At 40.3% G+C, this 16,779-nt stretch overlaps 1 protein-coding gene across 2 annotated transcripts in view; it reads left to right on the top strand.

Annotated features, from left to right (window-relative positions):
- The window catches only part of STEAP4 (STEAP4 metalloreductase), a 68,140-nt gene that overhangs the window by 47,583 nt on the left and 3,778 nt on the right, over positions 1-16,779 (top strand). For both annotated transcript variants that reach the window (XM_080385564.1, XM_080385563.1), the window contains one exon: positions 15,131-15,586. In XM_080385564.1, coding sequence (XP_080241690.1) covers positions 15,131-15,586 — 456 coding nt within the window. The remainder of the gene's footprint in view (positions 1-15,130; positions 15,587-16,779) is intronic.

Genomic DNA, 16,779 nt, shown 5'->3' with positions numbered 1-16,779 from the left:
GTGAGCTTTACTCAGAGACACAGGCTTCTCACTTCTGCAGGTGGGAACGGGGAACAAAATGGCTAAACTGTCAACCTGAGAAGTTTCGGTAGGCTTGAACTTAAATTTTTTAATCTCCTGATCCCTGCTAGACAAAAAAAAAAATAAAATACAAAGCCAGGTCATAGCTCCTGGTTTTGTGTTGACATTATACAACCTGTTAGTCACTAAGAGCTGATGTAAGGAAGCACTGAGACACAGGGAAGGATCTGTATCTCTAAAGTTTGGACAAACCAGAACTTTGGATTAGTCAATTGGTATTCAGAGAGCTTACACAGCAGATAACAAGTTTATTTAATCTTCCAGAGGTGTGTGCTTTAGTTAAAGAAGTGGAGAAAGCTTCCGCAAATAAGGATTGGTCAGTGGGTTTTAAATAATGGAGGTAGAAAGCGGATTTTCTTTCCTAAGCCAGAGCCAAAATTCTGGTCTGAATTTTAGTAGCAAGTCCAGGTACTCCAGGAGTGTTTGATTTACCCCAAATCATAAGTTATGACTAATAACAGTTGGAACTAATGATTCTTTTCACTTCTGGATTCATATGTGGATTTCTTGTTTTCTCTTCCCGTTCAAGCAGCATACCAATTTTAATCCTCTTTAATATTTTATAAGCAAGGGGCTTCGATGCTGCAGAAAGAAATGGATTTTTCTCAAATATTGTCTTATAACAGCTCCACATTATTAATTCAGAGAACATTTGCAGCTGTCAGAACTGTTCTTCAGCTTTGATATAGGAAAATTTCATATCCCCTCTAAATCTGCAACACAAACTGTCAGTCAGACTATAGGCCAAATTTCAAGACTGTTGAGACCTTATAAAATTACGCCGTTAGTGGAAGATGTAAATTCTTTTACAGACGTGGCCTTCCTGAAGCTCCCAGATTTGTTAATACCGATGATTTAGACTAGCATGAAGTAGTACTGTAACTACATACCAAAATATTCCAGTAGTCATTGAGAAATCAAGCATCCCTGTACTTTCTTCCTCCATATTGGAATTTTCTTATACAAACATATCAAGCGTTTGTCATATTTGTACAATTTTAGGCAGATGGCACATTTTTATATTACTTAGTTACAGGCAGAAATGATAACCAGACCAGGAATCTACTTTGTGTTGAGAAATTATTAACAAAGTGTGTTGCCTACATTAGTGTTTTATTTCAAAGCAGGATCTCTCTTGGGAACCGACTCCGCTACCCTCCGCCACGTACCATGCAATGTTTCACATCACAGAGCAGGCTGGAGACATACAGTCTCGGCTGCTCTTGCATGAATCAAAACAATTCTACCGCTAATGTCAATTAAGCTCACAGGACAAGACCAGAGCTAGTCCAAAATAAAAACCCCAGCAATGTGCCTAGCATGGGTTGCTTGCTGGGTGCTCACAACCACTTTTTCCTCCCTATAAACCAAATCCCTCAAAAATAGAGACAGCAACTGAGGCTTTCAGGGAGAGTGCTTAAAATCTGCATATTTTAAGACCTCCCTCACCGCTTCCCAGTCTATTTGTATTAAAAACTGTTTATTTGGTAACTCCAAGATTTAAGTCAACCATTTCTCCAATTCCATTCTTAGTCACAGTGCTAGTGGAGTGGAACTGCAACTTTTAAAACATTTTATATATGTTGGCATTTTTACTTTATCCTACTCAGATTTTAATGTATATTGACCTCTTTGAAAGCTGGTTTGGGGCAAGAGAAGGTAGGGACAGGTATCTGAATGTCACCTGTACAGATGGTTATTGCAGTTCAAATGTGGGGGAAGGTTGTCCCTGCATGCTCTAAAATAAAAAGTCAGGGTGTTTTTTCCTCTTTTGACAGCACTGTTAGACCCACATACTTTTTTCAAAATTTCTCCAACATGTATTCCCCTTAGTGAGAGCACGGCTGATGAAAGGGTCAGTAAATTCACTTACTTGGTTGTAGACGGGGCTGTGACAATTGGGTGCGCTCTCAAGTGTCCTTGTGAAGCATTTTCTCTCCCACCCACTGCCACGGTTTGCACAGGGTGCTCCGTCGGGCTGGTGGCAGGCAGTGGGTGGCAGCTCCAGTAAGTGCTGGTTATATCGGTGCTTCTTGGAAACGGACAGGGAGTGGGAATAGCTGCCAGCAAAGGCATTAATTAGAGGACTGACAAAGCTGCCTCCCAGCCTCATAGTGACTACTGAGTACAGCCCTGGAGACACAATTGCAAAGATGGCATCAAGCTATTGTTTTTTTACTTTACTAAACTGTTGAGGTGACCCTTTCCTGGTCAGATTACTGGAGGAATGCTCTAACTTTCATGGTGGTGGTGTGCTGGAGGCACAGTTTCAGGCTACCCAGCTCAGGACCGCTCCTCTTGTGCTTAGCTGAGCTGCCCTGTGTGTCACGCTGGCAAAGTGCTGTTTATCACCCTGGTTCAGTTGCAAGGCTAGGTCTAAACCTCCCCTGGGAGATGCAGATCCCATGACTTGCTTAGGAAAACATGAGGTTAGGATTAAATCAGGAGAGAGGACAGGTTCTCAGCTCAGATGGTTTCCCTCCATGTGCTTTTCCCAAGAGAAGCAGCCTCACCAAGACAAATCTGTGCAGAAAAAAAACATTTCCATAAACAGCATGATATCCCATAAAAATGAGAATATTAATAAACTTAATTTGAATTCTACAACCTGAACTGCACCAGAGCTTCATATAACTTGGCACTTCAAAGGTGCTTAATTATAATAATCTGCTACAAACTTCTTGATCAATGGTGGAAGCGGCACAGCCATCCACCTCAGACAAGTTACAGCACCTGAGGACTGGGATCAAAGCATTTTACTGCTGCCTGTCACCAATCCATTACGGATACCAACTATGCGAACAAGTTTCTGTAGGCCTCTAGATAAACAAGCCTTAAGTGCTAAGAAATTTAGTGGAGACATTGATTGCAAAAAAGCAAAACACTTTCTGGCATCATTAGAGCACAGGAATGTTTGACAAAGGATTTCTCTGGGGTGGTCCCATGCTGCAAGGGCTGTGAGAGCAGGAAATATGTAAAAAGACATGAGTACTCACAACAAGTGGGTAATTATGCAATAGTCATAATAGCATAAAATGGTAATGCAATAAAGACAACAGGTTTATTCAGAAAATCCAGTTCCTCATTTTGTAGTGCGTTTCCTTGCTGGAGCCGCAAGAGAGGGCCACCCTGCAGGAGGAAATTATTTTGTCCAATTAGGCAATTACAAAATCAGCATGACACTTTCTTTCGCATGTCCTGGCACCCTCTTCCTTTTTCTTCAACTAACTTTAGTAAGAACACATAAGCTTTTCATTTGTCTCTGCTGCATATCATGTCCCAAATATCCACCTTTTCCTTCACTTCAGTTGCATAGATAGGGTCCAGTACACTCCTTTCTTGCTTATTGCATGGCCTTGGCATGCAAAACCAAGAGAGCAGCTTCTGCCTTCACCCCACATACTTCACAAGGGTAGGAGCAAGAGATACCCAGCAACCTTGGCTGAGACCCAGGAGCAAGCAGAGGACGGAGACCAGGGTGACTTCTCTGTGAAGGTGGCAGCCTGTGCATAAGAGGGCTTAGGCACCAAAGTTTTCTAAGAGGTCTTGTTTCAAGGTTTCCTATGCCCCTGTGCAGTGGACCGTGGCACAGGATAACTTTGGCTGCCCTGTGCTGCACTGCGAGCAATTTGGTCTCAATGCTTTGCTCCAAGAACTGTAGCTCACAGGCTGTACATCCCCTGGCAGAGAGGTTTCATTTGTACCAATGCCTGGGCTAGGAGCCGAGGTAATGACCCACATTGCACACATCCGTCCCATTTGCCAGGCTGGGGAATTACCAGCAGCAGCTCAAGCACCTGCAAAACCTGAGCTGAACTCAAAGGAAGTTTGGGTTGGAAAAAAAACCCAAAACAAACTAGATGTTTCTCAGTATAGGATGCTGCTCTGAACAGTTCTGTAAATTTTTTAGTAATCTCATCTGTTGGTTGGTTTGGGTTTTTTTTAATTTTATAATAATGTTTTTAAATTCAGGCTTCTCAGCAGTTAATTTTCAAAGCCTGTAGCTTAAGGTTGTTTCTTAAAAAGACCTGACAAATTCAGCTCAGTATGAAGGGGAATTTCTTCCATCTTGAGAAAGGCCTGGTTCTTAAAATATTGCCTGATAAGAACTTTTCCTTGCTGAAAAATGCAACAGCATTTAAAACTCTCTCTCTCTCTTTTTTTTCTTTTTTTGGTGAGGAACATAATTTACTTCTGAATATATCAGTGTTCACTTTGTCCTGAAGGCAGGCATGTCTCTACAGATGCCACTCTACTTCAGTCAAGTAGAAGAGGAAAATCTTCAAGTCCATGTAAGAGAAAGAAAGGAAACCAAAGGAACAAGTAAATACATCTAATGTACTTCATATTAAGTGAATAAGGGAGATGATAAAGTTATCCCGTGTTAAATCACATGCCTTTAAACACATTTTAGTGTATAGGCTTGTGTAAGCAAGAACACAGATGAATGAACATTCTGTAAAATCTGCTTGGCCCCATTCCAGACATGTTACAAATCCACACATATTTGTTTTGGCAAGGAAACTCCATATTCATGCTCCTTTTTCTTAAATCTTTCACTATACTCTCTCTTACTCAGATTTCTAAGAGGATAAGACAGCTAAGAACATCATCACAGTGCCACACCAGTCACCTCACCTTTGATTTTATCACAGGTGTTATGAAATAACTGGGCTGCTTTTTCTTCCAGCTTGTGCCAGCCTGGTCCAAAAGCAAGCTAACTGAAAATCAACAATTCCATTAGTGTAAATGGGAAGAGAGTCAGGCTTGTCACACAGTCCTAGAGCTCATAATAAATACGTGGCTTGAACTCTTACATTTTTAGCATTCTGAAGGTCTGGTTTTGGTTGGTGGCTGCTGTAATGCACCTAATTCTAGTCTCAGTGTATCCTACTGATGGGCTATCAGTAAAAGCATCCCAAATAACATCCCCTGCCTCATCCTCCGTGTCTTTCTACAGACCACAACAACATAGGGTCACAACTGAAGAGCCATTCCTCACTTGTTTCCTTCTCTTTTGGTGGTACAGACATTCACGTGGGTGTGTGTACATAAATTTTATAGGATGTCCATTATTTTAGCCTGATTTCTGTAGGAAGTGAGATTTCTCTGGTCATGCAGAGGCATGTGAGTGTATGTATGTTTATGTGTGTTCCTCAATTATTTTTTTAGTGATGATTTCAAACAAATATACCAGGAGGAGAGAGGGCTCCATTTTCCTTGTGTTGCATGAAAAAAAGGCAGCTGAAGACCCCACAGAAGAGTCCTGAAAAATGAAAGACTATACTGTGACTATATACATTTAAAAGACCCAAAAATCCATGAGAAGAAATGTTATAGGAGTCATCTTCTGTGATTGGAAACAGCATCAATCAGCACTTGTAATCAGCCAAGAAACACAAACCCCTAGGAAGCCAGGCTTCATTATTTCTAGTGTTATTTCTCTGAGATAGAGCTATTTGTTAATGTCTCTAAATGGCAGATAAAAGATGCTCAGAAGAATAACTTCACAGTGAGGGGAGGACTCAGCAGGAATCCAGGAGGTGCTTCTCCATGCACCGTGGATGTGAAAACACCTTTCACAGTCTCAGGGCATCTCCTGGGCCAACTGGGCTCAATCCAGTGCCCTCTGCACCGTAGACAGGACTGTCTCTCCTTCTCACCCTTGCTCACCTTCAGGTGTTTTATGAAATACTTTTCATTCTCCTTGCAGTTGGCTAGGCTGGATTAAAGCTTAATACCTGCACACCTCAGAACTGTACAATAGCCCTGAAAAGAGTGAGGAAATTACTTAAGCTATAGCTGAGGCTTACGTGTTTATGGGAGCAGCTGGAGGTGCTGAGATTTCCAGCCCTCTCAGTACTTTGCTATGATTTAGACAACATTAAGCACATCTATTTAGGCCTGTACTTCATTTGTTTGAAGAGCCTCCAGGCAGCTTTAGTGTTCTCCTGATAAAAAGTGAAGATGTGGGAAATGCAATGTCCTCTGTAGGCGAATTTATTGTCTCAAACAATTATTTTTTATCAGCTTTGTCAAAACTTGGAGCCCAGGATTTTCTGCTGAGAAGAACAGCAGATATTCATTTGCTTGAAAGAAAATTCATGAATAATTTGTTGTAATACGTTTGTTAAGAGCTATTCTGCTCTTTTCTTTATGCATTTCAGTACTGGATTAATCATGGGAGAGTAGTTTAGCCACATGCCTTTCAGTTTTAGGCGTATCAAGCAACAGAAAATGCAGTTTATAATTCACAGCAGATTTGGTTCTACAACTGTCATCTTGTAAGAAAGTATTTGTTGTAGTGTGTTTTCTTTCTCTCTCTGTGAGAATGGTAAAATGAAAATTTAAGTAAATGAGATTGCCTCAGAGTAGTGTACAGGCCTTTCTGAGGAGACTTTTTAAATCACATTTCACCTGTTTTCCAAGCTACACCAGGATTAATGAGTATCATGTATGTGTGAAATATACTCATAAAAATACCTCCAAAGCTGCAGTACTACATATGTAAGAAATGAAGTATTAATCACTCTCTTTCTCTACTATATTTAATGGGTTACTATATGTAATTTTAGTGTATTAGGGCATTTTTGTATAATATACACCTTTTGATCATAGATGACAGGACAAAGCAGGATTCTCATTTGAAAAAAAAAAAAAAACCAACCCAAAACACAACAGTCAGGGATGACTTCTGCTTGCCAGTACATGTAACAAACAGCTATGACAATTATGAGAATAAACTCTATTCCAGAAAGAAATTGTCTGACTTTGGAGAACTTGACAGCATGGGAAACTAAAAATTACCAATGAAAAAAGTATAATTCCAAGCAAAAATATGTAGTCATTTGCTTATTTGAAGTTCACCATGCCCATCCACAGGTATACAGGGATTTGAAGGCAACAACAAAAAAAGAGACTCGATGTTAAGGAAAAAATGAAAAAATGGCCACTTCCACTGCCTTTGATACTCTTGGTTATAGGCACTGTTCTTGATTGCCACCAGCATGAGTACATGCCACCAGCACGGTGTCAAAGCACCACGGTTACAACTGCAGCCCACCCATGACTGAGAAGCAGGTATGTTTATCAGGCAGGGAAGGACCAGGTGTACACAGAGGCAATGGGGAAGCAAACACGACGGAACCTGTTCAGTCTGTTCAGCGAGGTATGAGGAAGGTCTGCAGGACACCTCCAAAGGGTATATTTTCACCAGTTAAGCCATAAATCCCAATTCAAGGTCAGTGCACAGTTGCCCAGCAGGATTAAGATGTGTATTCACATCAAGTCCGACGGCGTGCTTGGCTTTCTCTCTGTAGTGGTGGTGAGAACCTGGTTTCAAAGTGTAAGGCGCACTCTGAACCTCTGTCGGTGAAATGAGTTGCAGTGTGCTCAGCCCTGCCTGTGTGGTTCAAACTACATAAACAAGTTCTTAAATCCATGTAAGGAACTGCATGTTTTCAGGTGCTTTCTGAGCAGAGATGCAGAGCTTTGGCTGAAAAAGACCTTTAGCAGGGGCTTGAAGACTTATGTATGTGGATGCTGTGTGAGAAAGTTCAGCTGATCCTTGCGATGATGAGAGATTTGGGGGGAAAAACAAGAAAACAGAAACAGACAAATACTCTGTGTTAAAAAAGCACTGCAGTTAAGGTGACATGTGAGAAGTCATGTCAGCAGCTTAAAATGAGGTCTACAGGAGGGCACCGTCTGAACCCAGACTGCTTATCCCAGATGTCCTGGTTTCAGTACTGTACAAGCAGCGTTAAACACCACAGGTTAGTGAACCTGAGGGAAGAATTAACTTCTTCGTGCAGCAGGATACTATTATAGTTCAGCTGTGCAATGTACTAAATTTAATAAGCTCCAAAGTGTCAACCCAAGTGTCTCCCCATCATTATAGAAAAATAACCCTTTTGAAGTCTGGTAAAACAAGCTTTTTCTAGAAAGGTGAACCTAGAAAACAGAATTTTTGTACTGATATTCTAGTACATGAATCACTGGATATGCAGTCAATACTGTTGTCATGACTCCTGTGTAACTGTATACAGATTCACGCAGGTGAATGTACCCCAAGCGTGCTATATAATCGGCCAGATGTATTATGTCAGGACCTTTATCTGCCTCCAGAATTTTGTACTGGAACAATGGCAAGTTGCTGCAGAGAGGCCATCCTGATGCCTAGCACTGTTTATTATTTGCATAGTGTATCAGAGTCTCTGCTGTGACTCACAAGGAAATAACAGTCAAAATATTTAGTTTACACAGAAAGAGGGCCTTTGATACTTCACTTTTTAAAGTTATGCTCCCATAATATTTGTTCTGTATATAATCTTTATGGCCACCTTTGGGATTATGATTTTTACAATGAGCTTAAAAAGAAGAAAAAGAAAAAGATGATAAATGGATCAGTGTTGTAAATCTTAAGACTAGTTCCCATAGCAGACACCATAACCTACCTGGATCACAGCTGTGCTGTCCATTAACTCTTTTCTTATTCTACTTACAAACCTTTATTTTACATGGCTATGGATCAAAATCCTGGTGATACCTTGGCCATTTATCTTCTCATATCCTTCTTCATCTCCTAAACTTCTGCCCTGCATCAAAAGATAAAAGAAAATAGATCCAGTAGAAGGCTTTTGAAAATTATAGAGGTTCTGCAACACCTGGGAGCTACCACAGGTCACCAGACGAGATCAAGTGGTCAAAAATGGACTTGTCCACCTAGCAGAATAATAAGCAGAGTATACTTGATTTTGAAGGTGGGAAAGTGATGTTCCATGAGAAGTACAACCTGAGAGCAAAATGGAGTTAGAAGATTTGATAGCTGCTTAACGAAACTATGTCAAAAGCAGAGACATAAAGATTGCAGCGCAGAACAAGGACTGCAATAAGACAGCACCATGGCTGGCACTCTGAGTTCTTCAGACACTTCAGACTTAAATAACATACATAAATCAAAATCTATGGGCAAGCACAGAAGAATAGTACTAATATGTTGATAAGATTTGAAAAGCCACAGCACAAAAAGAATTGTAATTAGTAAGGTACCTCTAGAATAACAAAAAGTTTCCTGTAAAAACATAAACTGTTAAAGGAAAATCAAGGAGAGAACTGATCCACCCAACAACTGAGAGAAAGCTACTGACTAATGACTTGAAGAAAGCCACCTCTGTAATGCCTATTTTGTTCTTTCTTCACTAGAAGGGTCAACCATGATAAAAGGGTTTACATCAGTAGCAAAGAACTGAAAATTCTGGCTAGATGACAGAAAAGAGATTAGGCCGTGCTCAGGTGAGTTAAATGACCTGAGATCAGCAAGGCTGATGGAATTCAGTTCACATTGTTCAGGGGATAACTGAAGCATTTCCACAGCCATTAATAACTATCTTTAAGAACTGTGTGGAAGAGGTGAAGTTTTGAAAGACTGGAAAGGCAAGAATAACAGCTATCTTTAAAAGTAAGAAGAAAGAGGAGGTGCAGAATTATGGCCCAATACATTTAAGTACAATTCTCAAACAGAGGAAGCAAAGGGAAGATAAGAAAGAAATGGGTTACAGGCACATGGATTAATCACAAACAAATCATTCCAAACCAACCTCATTTCCTCTTATAACAGGATAACAGTCCTTGTGAATCACAGAGGCTATACAACTTGACAAGTGAAGTTTTGCTATGGTAAATGTTAGAGAAGATTTTTCAAAAGCATACTAGGAAAACGCAGCCTAGATTAAACTAATATAAGGTAAGGTTCTGCAGAACTAGTGAGAGAAACATTTTCAGTCTCTCAGTTAATCAATGTCAAAACAGAAGACTACATTTACTGCAGATATACAGGAGGTCTCTCCTGGCAAAAGTCCTGTTCCAGAATGTCATTAAATGGTGTAGATACCAGAATAGACACTGTGCTTATTAAAGCTGACAATCTGACAAAGTTGAAAAGGGCTGCAAGCACATTAGAGGACAGGCTTAGAAATCAAAATGATCTTGACAAATTGAAGCTACAGTTTGAAAATATATGGTGCTATTCAACAGGGACAAGTGCACAATACAGCTCTGAGTCAGAGAAAAACTACAGAAATTGAGGATGGAGCAAGTGACATAGGAGCAGCCCAATTAAAGGATTTGGCTGTAGCAGGATGCATTTATATTAGTATTCCAGCTCTGATCAGATGTAGAAGCAGATCACCACTTTTCAAGCTTTGCTTTACACCACAGAGAACTCTTAGAGCTTATGAAACTCGATGCCTTTCCATGAAAGCTGAGCCAGAAGACATGCCTTTGGTGCACCCCAAAGCACTGCAGCTGCTAGTGGGCACTCAGGCTGCAATACTAAACCAAAGCTAGTCCAAGGTGGAAGTCTATGACACACGGATAGTGTAAACAACATGTGCTCAGCACCAGCTGTTTCAGTCTACATCTTGGTTCCTGTTGCCACACACTACTTGTTAAAGTACTCATCCTTTTAATGCATCACAACCTGACTATGAATCAGCTGTGCTGTGAATAAAACAAATGTGACAGTGAGATGATGTGTTGCCTATGAGGCAAGTGGATCTTCTTCTCTCTGGTAAGATCTCAGCAAGAGTACTGCACTCAGTTTTAGCACCATACTTTTAATTAACAGTTGGAGCACTTTAGCCTACCAAGATCAGAAGAAAGCCATGAGAAAGATTACCACTCTCAGAAGCATGACTTGCAGGGAAAGATCTGGGGTTGTTTCGTCTAGAGAAGAAAAGGGTGAAATGGTAACAGCTTTCATGTCCAACAAAGGCTGCTGCAAAGAGAAGGGGGATAAATTGACACCTGTATCTGCTGTGGAGGAGGTGACACAGATTACATATAGGAAAATCTGCCTCAGAAAGCAATAAGCAAGGAAAACTTCAGCATCCACAACACAGGAAGGTTTTACAAACAGGTTAGACAAGCACCTGTCAGACTTTGTCTAAGCATAGTTCATCCTGCCTTAGGGAGGGACACGGACTAGATAATCTCTTGAGATGACCACCAGTTATTTGGTTTGCTTCCTTTTAAAATATAAATAGTAAAACTACTCTTTCCTGCTCCTTTCATCTTGCCTTTCTACCTTTTGAATCATTTTACTCATCTCCTGTCTGCCATTTCATGTTACACCTTTCTGATCTTTCCATTATCCATCCCAGTCTACAACTCAGTCCCATCTCTGCCTTTCCACTTTTGGCACCGTACTTCATCTGTGGCGTTGCTTCCCTAGGAAATCCCTCCTTTTTCCCACGTGTGAAGCAATGTGCCTGTCTTCATTCACACTCCTACATAACTGAAGTACTTGCATATAACTGCTGAACTAAACATTGAACCTTCATTCAATTCCCCTGGTGTTTATGCAGCGGGTAGAAGCAACAGTTCTGCAGTTAGCTGCTTTTTTTTTTTCTTTCCGCACCTCCTTTTATCATTACTGACCAAGTAAACTCAGAGATTACCACCATTTTCCTTCAAATAGGATAAGTCAGTGTATAACAATGCAGAAGAGAAAGGATGCAGTTAATCATTACAGAAGCTTACAAGGAATATCTTTCAAATAACAAAAGGCATCACTAGCGCTCTAATGTTAGGGGGATGGACATAAGCAAAAAGGTTATGCATGAACACAAATCTCTGTGGCTTTTTTCAGATAATACATGGCTACATATATAAAATTACTGGTATTTCTGCTTTCCTCTGGCACACTGAGAGAGCTCAGCATAACCCCTGGGCATGGAGCAGACCCTCAGTGCCATCAGCTGCTTCCAGAGACCCCAGTGTCAGCCTTTGGGCTGAGCTCCCAGACACCAGGCTGGCACTCTGTCCCTTGTGATGTACTTCTGCTTCCCATCTTTCACACTGACATATGACAATAAAACACCTTATCCTGTAGAAAATTACTGTCCTATAGAAAATTACTCTCTTTTCACATTGTAGCTATCGCCATCATGGACTCTGGGAGGCCATTTTCCTTGTTTTGCCTTTGCACCCACCCAGTTGCCATCAGAGGCTGCATTTTCTTCAAATACACACAGCAAAGTCAGAATTTATATACACACTGTCTATGTGCTCATAACCTATCGCCTGAATTAACCTCCAGAAGGTCACTGCAAAACCCACAAGCTTCTTTTAGTTCAACAACAGCCAGCTGGCACAAAGACGTGTTGAAAGGAAGGAAGGAAGGAAAAAAAGGCTTCAATGGAGAATATTAATTTCATTTCTGTCTTTGTTAGAAAGAGGCATGGTCCAGAAGGCCTGGGATTTAAAAGCAAATTTGCCTTGTCTTACATGTAATTTTTCAGAATAAATATTAAATTCACATCAGTTTTTACAATATAACTTAATCTGTTAAAAATTCATTAGTGACCAGTTTATTTCTAATATATAATGTGTACCATCATAACAGCTATGGGCATCCCCATTAAGTAATTCTTAAAAACAAAAGGTAAATTCTGCTTACTTTATTCAGGCAAATTGTCCTTCTTGTAAAAATGGTATTAAGCTAAATTAGATCACCAGTATTAAAGACAGCTTTAACTCTCTTCAGCCTTCTATGGAATATTATCCACTTCCTTGTACAAGTCCCCTTAAATCTTAGATAGTACTCCAAGAAACTGTATTTTGAAAAAAAAGAATTTTCCTTACATTAATTTTTCTTTTCATCTCCCTCTTTTTCTGTTTTCTGTTTTCTGGCAAGATGAGTTAAGTGTTCCCTAGTAAATGAGACATTCAGCATTAGTGAACATCAGAAGCACTTTATAGACTTATTTCTTGCTAGTAGATCCATTTCTGTATTCAATATTCTTATAAGCCCAAACATAACATAACTTTAACTGATCTACCAAATATAATACGTGGTAACATCCATTTGAGGTTTGGTTTTTGCGAGTCTTACTTTGGAGAGGAGAATGATCTGCATAGTTCACTCAGCAATAACTTAATGATTTCTTAGCGCAAATAACAAAGTTTTCAAATGGTCAATCGTGTGCTACAACTAAATTCTACTTTCCATTTTAGAAAAGAGCCTACTTTGTTAAAAGGAAAAATTAAGAAGAAAGGAAAGTTGAGTCTTATTAGTTGGACCATTTATTAATATTGCATATGCAGTTCTTCTGTGCTTTTGGAAATATGGACCAACCCCAAAAAGGAATTTCATAGCTTTAGTCACGTTAGAGCCTCATGGGACATTAATAAAGCCCTCAGAGAAGGATTTTTACATATGTCAAAAAGGACTTTGCATTTGTATGCATGTGTCAGAGCACACAAATATGCAAAAGACATTCAGATGGCTCCCTTTGAAGATCTGTTTTCATGCTCAGTGTGTTACTTGATGAAGTACACAGAGTCCAGCTGGATAGCTGGGACCGCAGCTTGAGGAGAGCTGGGGTTAACACCCTGCTGCGCTGCAAAGCCTCCCGGGGGCCCTGCTCCAGCCACACAGCCCCGGAGCACACAGATCCTCGGGCTCTTCTCTGCCTGAACTGATGCCTTCCCCTAATGACCAGAAGCAAACTCCCTTGGCAGCTCTCTAAATCCCAGGGCTTCCACAGCTTACTGCAGGAACCGTGCTGGGCAGGCACTGATGCCAACTGGTGGCCAGCTAGCTACATACAGAGGTAGTTCAAGCCAAAATCTTCACACATGATTCTCAGAACAAGCGTTTCTCTGCCTATCTTGCTACTGAAGCTTACACCCTACAGCACAGGCCAAAAATGTGTGCATCCCTGATTCACGGTCCTCAACTCTAGGTCACAGCAGGGTAGGGGGAAGTTCAGGCTTGATTTTTTTATTCAGCAAAAAAAATGCAAGTTTTGAGTCAAACAATTTAAAATCATGCCAGATTTTTAAAAAGCAGAAACTGTTCTGGCTAGACAAAAATGTAAAATAAAGTGCAGAACATCATCTCAGTATTTTTAAATGGCAGTTTCATTTTGAATGGTGCTTCACAGAAGAATGTAAGCAAAGGGTTAATAAACAGCAAGTAGCAAAGCAGTTGTTTTGGGTCTAGCTAACCATTTCATGCATTTCTTTCCTGCAAACTGGCAAATCAATTATTCCCACAGCTTTAATTAAGACAGTTACCTGTGATGCAGTGAAAGACTTGAATCAGGGTTCCTGCAAACTAAATGGCCGGTCTAAGTACTAAAATGCTTGCCAGGCCAAGAGAGGGGTGTCTCAGGGTCTCCTGCTGGAGGTCTTCCTTTGGGCCTTGGGTTTTCTGGTCTGAGTTCACCTTTTGTAAAGTGAGGACAACAGCATGTGGACCTAATGCAAGACCTCTGGAGCAGACCTTTTTGATTCTGTATTTGTATCATGGGTCTCACTCTGCAAGTACAGAGCGTACGTACTGCTATGGCATGGATAATACATTAAAGACTTTGAAGCTTCCAGGTACAGTGATAAAGGAGGACAGATAAAAACCTCAAAGAGAATTTTATTATGAGTAATATATAAATATCAGAAATCTATGTTCAACATGAATTATTCCAATTCCACTATCCAAATGCTTAATAGGACATTCTTCAGGAAATTGAAGAACAACAATAAAACAAACTGGCACTGACTAGTTGTATTAAGGAAATACTGAGGACAACAGATAGGTTTGTAGCTACCTTTTACAGTATCTCTTCTTCAAGTATTTCACAAAAGACCTTCCAGGTTCTAATCTGACTAGAAACTAGAAACACACTCCTCTTCAATGTTTTTCTATAGCACAAGTAAGCAGTGTGCTCCGGTATCTTTTTGTCCTGCTTTCCTTTTGAGAGAGGAAAACTGCAACAGTTCAGCTGAATGTTAAAATCCACAAAATAGATGGAGAAGAGGGTGCCATAAGAGATGGAGAGGTGAATATCCAGAACTGTTTTTTAAAAACTGTACAGAAATCTTCTGAGAGTGTGTATTCAGAAAAGTGTGCAGAAAGCACATTAAGAGGCAAGAAAACTCAGTTATTTATTTTATATAGCCAGAATGGCTGCTAACCTTCCATTTTCAAGAGCTTGATGTTCTACTTAGTTTGTTCTCATAACTTTTTTTTTTTTTTTTTAAACAGATGAATAAAAATTCTTCCAACATAATGGCTTTGGCTCCCAACACTTCTAACAAAAAAGAGACAGTGTGCATATTTGGAACTGGAGATTTTGGAAGAGCTCTAGGGCAAAAAATGATTCAGTCCGGCTACCCCATTGTGTTTGGAAGCCGGAGCACACAGAGATCCAGCCTTATTCCCAAGGATGCAAAGGTGATGAGCCATGCAGAGGCAGCACAGAAAGCTTCCATCATCATTATAGCAATCCAGAGGCAAAATTACAACTTCCTTACACCACTAGCAGAAATTCTCCATGGAAAAATCTTGGTGGACGTAAGCAACAACTTAAAAATAAACCAGTATCCTGAATCCAATGCAGAGTACCTCGCTCAGCTGGTGCCTGGTGCCAAGGTTGTGAAAGCCTTTAACACTGTGTCAGCCTGGGCTTTGCAGTCAGGTGCACTGGATGCAAGCCGGCAGGTAAGACTGAGCAACGGGGGTTTCCTATGTCATAGAGTTATGTATCATATGGCTTCTTAACAGCTAGACAGAACACGCACAAGACATACAGATCAGACAAAGTTGAGATGGTATTTTCACTATAATCACCCTTTTCAAATTAAATGGGAACTAAAACTTACTTGCTTTTGGCTTGTAATATGGCACGACAAGGAATATCAATAGCTTGCCTCTGAACTCGGCGTTTGGAGACACTAGAGAAGTAAGGAAAGAAAGATAGCCGAGCTCCAAACAGAGAAACAGCAAATCAGGAGGAAATGAGGGTTGCGTCAGTTCTTTACCAGGTTCTAAAGTTAAACAGAAAGGAGATAGGAAGAATACATCAAAGAATAAAACTGAAGAGAGCAAAAACAGGGAGGCAAGGGATATGATGGGGCAACAGAATGAGTATAGGCAGCAGAAGTGAGCTGGAAGGTGAATAAATTAAGTTTTCTAAATTGGAATCCATCACCATAGAAGTTTAATATGACAACAGTGTGTGAAAACTATTTTAACCAGATCCTTAACCACAGGCCAGTGAGCACAGGCCATAGGAATCAACACAACAGCTTACTTCAAGACAAGTAATTTGTTATTACTCTGTTTTCTACTGCTGTGAGGGACAATGCTCTTGAAGAATGTACGAAATCAGCCAGCCACTCAAACCCAAACCATTACTAGCTTTGTTTTCTGCTGCCAAACCATTTAGCCAAAGACCCAAGGATTTCCAAGCCTAGGCTGTACAAGCCTTTATCATATCAATGGGAGTAGAAGTTGCCCCCTTTCTCCCAGTTCCAAAGAAGTACTGTCTTGCACACTCACAGAAAAGATGGTTTCTTAACTATTTTACTAGACTTGGAAAGAAATATTTATTTTTGTGATAGAGCAATCATGTTTTAAAGACCTCTGTCCCCAGTTCCCTCGAGTACTTACAGACCACTGTAGGAGCAATTGAAAATTGTGCTCCAATTTACTCCTATTGAAAATTTTGCTCCTATTTACTCCAATAAAATCTTGTGCTTACAAACCACTTGCAGGTTTTCAGAAGAGTATGTCAAGTCTTTCAGGCAAAGACTTGCACTGTGTGTTATACATTACTCCTTTCAGACACAAAATTTTGCCACTTGAAACTATCTCCTTCCCCAAATAAAAGATTCCTACTCTTAGTTCTTGCA

Source organism: Falco punctatus, assembly GCF_963210335.1.
Source record: "Falco punctatus genome assembly, chromosome: 4".
NCBI classification, from domain to species: domain Eukaryota; kingdom Metazoa; phylum Chordata; class Aves; order Falconiformes; family Falconidae; genus Falco; species Falco punctatus.
Note: the sequence above shows the minus strand (reverse complement) of the source record. Positions and strands in the feature narration are given on the sequence as shown.